This window comes from Pelodiscus sinensis, chromosome 1, assembly GCF_049634645.1.
Source record: "Pelodiscus sinensis isolate JC-2024 chromosome 1, ASM4963464v1, whole genome shotgun sequence".
Lineage (NCBI taxonomy): Eukaryota > Metazoa > Chordata > Testudines > Trionychidae > Pelodiscus > Pelodiscus sinensis.
In genome coordinates, this window is record NC_134711.1 from 184,934,263 (window position 1) to 184,940,871 (window position 6,609).

General features: G+C 47.4%; 1 protein-coding gene across 3 annotated transcripts in view; it reads right to left on the bottom strand.

Moving 5' to 3' along the window:
* The window catches only part of RUNX1 (RUNX family transcription factor 1), a 249,714-nt gene extending 249,492 nt beyond the window's left edge, over positions 1–222 (bottom strand). For all 3 annotated transcript variants that reach the window (XM_006126006.4, XM_075911479.1, XM_075911467.1), the window contains exon 1: positions 149–222. In XM_006126006.4, the coding sequence (XP_006126068.3) occupies positions 149–207 (59 nt within the window). In that variant the 5' untranslated portion in view covers positions 208–222. The remainder of the gene's footprint in view (positions 1–148) is intronic.
* Between the last annotated feature and the right edge of the window lie 6,387 nt (positions 223–6,609).

Consider the following 6,609-nt stretch of genomic DNA (forward strand, 5'->3'; position numbering starts at 1 on the left):
CGATGGAATCATTTTATTACCCTGGGCTGTACAACATTATTCAGACTAAATCTGTTAAGAGTCCCTTTTCCCTTTGATGTGGTCCTGTTACAATATATATGCATGGAACACACTTGACTCCTGCTTTCAAAAGCCTCCGATCACTTACCTCCAATCAGCACTAACCTTTAGAACTGTGGAGGGGACAGATCTCTCAATTCCTATCATCACAAGCTCCACTAGTGTGCCCCTAAGACCATGTCAGGACTAAAGAAAAAATAAAACAGGCAGCTTGCCCTGATGACATTCAGCTAGCTACCCAGCAGCACGAGATTAAAAACGACAGAGCTATCCTTTCTTCATATAAGTGTATTTATAAACATGCCGTACATAAGCATTTTTCCTTTCTTCACAGTGATGGATGATTATATGTCTATGAGATGCTTTCATTTATTTGGCGCCAGAGTAATCAAAATCAGTTGAAACTGTGGCGAAAGACGGGAAAGGAAACAAGTAGGCGTGGAATTGACTCTGCCTCTTTCTCCCTGGGCCATCCAAGGGTAGTAGCTGGCAAAAGTGTACCCACTGCCGACGAACTTCTCCGTCAGCTGGTAATTGTTCCCAGTCCTGTTCATGGCTGCTGTCCATTGAGGATGTAGCTCTGCATAACTTTGAAAGCAATCAGCTCGGCTCTGGAAACACTGTGGGAGCTTCCGAGCCAGCATGTGCGTGACTCTGTTTAGGCTTTAAAAAAAAAGTGGCCCCAGAAAACCTTTGTGAATGAAATTTTTATGCTTTCATGTCTGTCCCAGCACAGATTCTGGGTCAGTCCTTCTGATCTCAAACATCCTGTTTAAATTGGCATTTTCCACTACATACATACAAAAATATTTCTATTATAAGCTTTTCATAGCTGTGCATGGGCAAGCAAAATGAATTAGATAAGGAAAGACAGTTAATGTCTCTCTGTAAAAATTAAACAAATACATAAAATAAATAATAATAAAACATAAACATTAAAAATACTGATTTTTTCCATGAGTCTCCCAGGGTGTCAAATTCCTTAAATTCATCTTGTAAGGCCAGATGAAGAGTTCAATGACAAATTTTGTGTTTTCATTCCTTTTTCTCTCCCTCACTTTCATAATCGTGCACCAAAAATATAGTGAATAGCTAACACCACAAATATTCTGCATTGGATGAAAAGGTGACACAACAGAATTGCTTCCAGAATTACTCATTGAGGGAGTTTCCAACCCTCTTCACTGAGAGAGATGCACAGCTAGCTACTTTTGTGCCACACCATGGAGGACATTTTGTACAAACAATCTAATGATCCACTTTACATACAGCAGAACCTCAGAGTTACAAACACCTCGGGAATGGAGGCTGGTTGTAATGCTGAACAAAACGTTATGCTGGTTCTTTCAAAAGTTTACAGTTGAATATAATACCTCTCTGAAACTTTACTATGCAGAAGAAGAATGCTGCTTTTCACCATCTGCTGCTTTAACCAATGCTGCTTTTAACTGTTTCTGTGCTTGTTTAATTTAAATGAAACAAGCACTCAGACAGTTTCCTTTCCCTATCAATTTTTAAACTCCTCCCCTTTTTTTAGTAGTTTACATTACTCTGTTTTTTCCCCCTTTCTGCTGCTGCATGATTGCATCCTTCTGGTTCTAGATGAAGTCTGTGGTTAAATGGTCTGGTGCTTGTAACTCTGAGCTTTTTCTGTATTTGCAAATACTGTACATACAACCATAATCTTAAATGTATAGTCAACACTCGTTACCCCAAAAAGCAACAGGAGTAGCAAATAGGAATGTTAAGACGTGGGTATTTTAATAATCGTGTAGACGATAGAATTGTTATTGACTACATGATTAGTCAATAAGGGAAGGCGCTCTGTCCCTGTTTGTGTTGGGTCCGGGAGCTACTCCCAATGGGTATGTCTACACTACAAAGTTAATTCGAACTAACAGACGTTAGAACGAATTAACATTAATAGGCGCTACACATACAAACCGCTAGTTCGAACTTAATTCGAACTAGCGGAGCGCTTAATTCGCACTAGGTAAACCTCATTCCATGGGGACTAACGCCTAGTTTGAATTAAGTAGTTCTAATTAAGGGCTGTGTAGCCACTTAATTCGAACTAGTGGGAGGCTAGCCCGCCCCAGCTTTCCCTGGTGGCCACTCTGGGCACCACCAGGGAAACTCTTCTGCCCCCCTCCCGGCCCCAGAGCCCTTAAAGGGGCATGGACTGGCTACGGTGCCCGTGCCAGGTGCAAGCCTTCCAGCACCCAGCCAGCAGACCCTGTACCTGGCACGGCTCGAGCCTGGCCACCCAGGAGCAGGCTTGCATGAAAATCAAGGTGGTCCAGTGAGACCCCCGACTCTGAGCACCAAAGGTCCATCTAGCCCAGTAGCTTGTCTGCTGACAGCGGCCAACACCAGCTACCCCGGAGGGGATGGACCGAAGACAATGACCAAGCCATTTGTCTCGTGCCATCCATCTCCAGCCTTCCACAAACAGAGGCCAGGGACACCATTTCTACCCCCTGGCTAATAGCACTCCATGGACACAACCTCCATGACTTTATCTCACTTCTCTTTAAACTCTGTTACAGTTCTAGCCTTCACAGCCTCCTGCAGCAAGGAGTTCCACAGATTGACTATTTGCTTTGTGAAGAAGAACTTTCAGTTATTAGTTTGAAGCCTGCTACCCATTCATTTCATTTGGTGTCCTCTAGTCCTTCTATTATGGGAACTAATGAAGAACTTTTCTTTATGCACCCTTTCCACACCACTCGTGCTTTTATATCCCCCCTCAGTTTATATCCTCTATCATATCCCCCCTTAGTTTCCTACTTTCTAAGCTGAGAAGTCCCAGTCTCTTTAGCCTCTCTTCATATGGGACCTGTTCCAAACCCCTGATCATTTTAGTTGCCCTCCCCTCTCCCACCCTCTCTCTTCCCCTCTCCCACCTCCTTTTCCCAGTCTCCCCGAGTTTTGTTAAAGTAAAGAGAGTTTCTATTTTTGAACACACGTGTTCTTTATTTTGTATATCAGGAAGGGGGGCTAGGGAGGGGTAAGTGGCAGGAGGTGAGGGAGGAATGGGGTACGAGCCCCTGATGGGGAGGACTGGGGTGGCTCTGCGGGCTCCTCAGGGTGGAAGCTCTTCTGCAGGCCCCTGATTGACCCCCCTCCCCGGATGGCAGCCTGCGGCAAGTGCAGCTGGTCTGATGGCCCAGTGCTGTGATGTGCCGAGTGTGGGCACTCAGGGCACTCCAAGCCAGGACTGCTTTGCTGTCCCTCATCAAGTTAGACAAGTGAGAGAGGAACCCTGAGAACTGTCTGTCCAGGGTGGGGGTCGGGTCCCTTTAAGCACAGCCCTCGGCTAGCCTGAGACAGCAGCTCCACGCTCTAAGTCCTAATCTGATGCCCTGCCAGCGCTGCTTCCGGCCATCCTTAACCCCGGTTCAGGGTCCACTCAATGTGGACATGCTAGTTCGAATTAGCAAAACGCTAATTCGAACTAGTTTTTAGGTCTAGGTGCACTAGTTCAAATTAGCTTAGTTTGAATTAACTAATTCGAATTAAGTTATTTCGAATTAGTGCTGTAGTGTAGACATACCCAATGAGACTCTGCAGTTTAAATCTAGTAAGAGCTAGGCTTGCTCAGTCACGACTCATTCTGGGTCCAGCAGCCCCTGTCCATGGGGGACCCCAGCACAGAGCTGGACCCTCTGCGGACAGAAGCTATTGCCGGAGAATCTTCTGCCTGCGGCCAGCCCAGGCTGCCATGGACAATCTTCTGTACATGGCAATTTCCCCATCCCTCGCTTTTTAAGCTAGCTCCTGCCAGCACTGGCTCCTGCTTCCCACCCCTTTGCTGCCTGTGATACAGAGGCAGTGGAAGGTGGTGGTGCCTGGAAGAGGGGGGCGGGGGGAAGGGAAGGATGTGAGTACTTGAATCATCAACTCAACTAACCAAGAAGCCTAGGCTTATCTGTTAGTCGACTACTCAACTAGTCGCTTACATCCCTACTAGGAAATGAAGCTGCACAGAACTTACTGGCTCTGAGTGGAGGTACTCAGCTTGGGTCAGCTTGGGGACCCTGGCAAGGTGGGGGTAGTGGAGCAAGGGGAGCTGCTGGGGCTGTTGACACCAGGGTGAAAGGTTGTTCCGGGGTAAATGGATTTTCAGGAAGAAGAAGGCCTTGGGATGCTGGGGCAAGGGGCTAATACAGAGCTGTTCCTGTGGTCAGAGGTTTGCAATGGGGACGCCTGGAGCAGGTGACTGTGGGCAGAAGAATCAGGGAGCCATTAGTGTGGAGCCCCTCTCCATGGATTGCTCTTGCCCCCACTGCTTTCTCCGCTGGCTGTCACTGGTGCTCCTTGTGGGCTGGGAGTCTGTGGAGGGAGCAGGAAGAAAGGAGGCACAGGGCTGCCAGCTCAGAGACAGCAGTTGCAGTTTCTGGTGGCCTAGAGGGGGAGTAGAAGGCAGCGTGTAGCCTTCCGACAGCACAGGTGAGTTGGGGAGAGTTAGGATGCAGGAATGTGTAATAGGGATGCCAGGTGCACGACTGCAGTGCAAGGTGCATGAAACTTGAGGAAAGCGAAGCTAGTTTTTAGAAATCAGACCTTTTTCTAACCCCTCTTTCACCATGGCCTTTCCTCCTATGCCACTCTTGCTGTTGTATTAATACAGACACACTCATGGACATTACATCCATCTAGGTTAGTGGTTCTCAAACTTTTTGGCCTGTGGCCCACCCCGCTCAACACAGACTTTTCTGCAGACCACAAGCCAACCACTCATGAGGATAAAATGGGTGCAGGTGGGGATAGAAGGGCTGGGGTCTGGGTGGGAGGTTGGGTGTATGAGTGGGCTGAGAGGGGGAGTTGGAGTGGGATGTGGGGTTCAGAAATGAGCTGAGGAGGCAGGGGACTGTGTGGGAGGCTAGGTGCAGGCGTGGGCTGTGGGTGGGGGTCTGGGAAGGAGGGAGGGCACAGGAGCGGGATGGGGTGAGGGTTCTGGGGGAGAGTGGGTATAGAGGGTGGGGAGTCTGGGAGAAAGAGAGGGTGGAAGTGCAGGGTCTCAGTGGGAGGGGTGCATGTGAGGGGGATGGGAGTGCAGGGGCTGGGCATGAGGAGATTGGGGGAGCACTTAATGGATCCATGCTCCTAGGCATTTTCCCTCCACTGCTTCCATTGGCCATGATTCCAACCAATGGGAGCAGCAGGGAAAGCCTGCAGGAGAGCAGTTTCCTGCACTGCTGTTCCTCCATCCAGGGAAAGGGGAAGTGACAGTGCGAAGAGCCACTTCCTTCCCCCTACAAGGCTCACCCCTCTCACCAGCTTCCCATTTCAAGGGGAGGGAGGAGCCCCGAACCTGTTGCCCACCTGCAAGATGGAGTGGCATGGAGACTACACATTGGGAACCACTGATCTAGGTAAAGAGCGATGTTAAACACCACCAGCTGGGGCTTGATTAGTGACAACTGGTTATAAGGATTGAAGGCTGTACTCTTCTTTTTCCCACCCAAAGTTCAAATGAATCATCACATCTTGAGGCATACCCAGTGGTCACAAATTCAGACTAACAGAAGCTTCAGATATCACATCACAATCACCCGAATGGAAGCGGCGGGACTAAAATGAAAGGAGAGTTAGAAACTAATCATTCTTGTGAATTTTGAAAAAACTCAGATCAAGAAGATTTGAGGCACACACCCATCTGCTCACTCCCTGTCAAGGCTGGCCTGATCTCATTTTGCCAGGCCTGTGAAACATTCTGAAATCACCTAACTTTCCCCACCAAAACTTTATTCATACTTATTCTCCCCTTCCAAAAGAAAGAAAGAAAGAAAGAAAGAAAGAAAGAAAGAAAGAAAGAAAGAAAGAAAGAAAGAAAGAAAGAAAGAAAGAAAGAAAGAAAGAAACGAACAAACAAAAAAACCTTGGCTCTTTCCCATCATGCTCATACCTCATTAAGCATGAATGTGAATGAGTAACACAGTTACCATTTTTAGAAACAGTAAAGAAACATCTCTGAAAAGCAGCAATGTCTCTGTTTTCAGAACCGGTCCCCCCAGAAAACAGTCTTATAATGTCTTAGCCTCTTCTGCTCTAATAAACATATGTGACCAATCACACACCCTTCCCTAACCACCTCACCCCATTTTGTTCTCTCCTCCTACATCTTCATGCTTTCAATCATGACCCTCTTACACGAGGGCTACGTCTACACTGGCCCCTCTTCCAGAAGGGGCATGTAAATTTCAGCAGTCGTCGTAGGGAAATCCGCGGGGGATTTAAATATCCCCCGCGGCATTTAAATAAAAATGTCCGCCGCTTTTTTCCGGCTTTTAAAAAAGCCGGAAAAGAGCGTCTAGACTGGCCCCGATCCTCCGGAAAAAGTGCCCTTTTCTGGAGGCTCTTATTCTTACTTATTCTTACCAGCTTTTTAAAATGGTGACCGGCCATGAATATGCTAATCAAGTGTGGGATATTTAAATCCCGCACTTCATTAGCAACTTCAGTATGCTTCATTTGCCTCCCTAGTTCGAACTAGACATTCCCTCAGACAGGGAAACTCTTTGAGCAAGGAACTGCCTTACACAA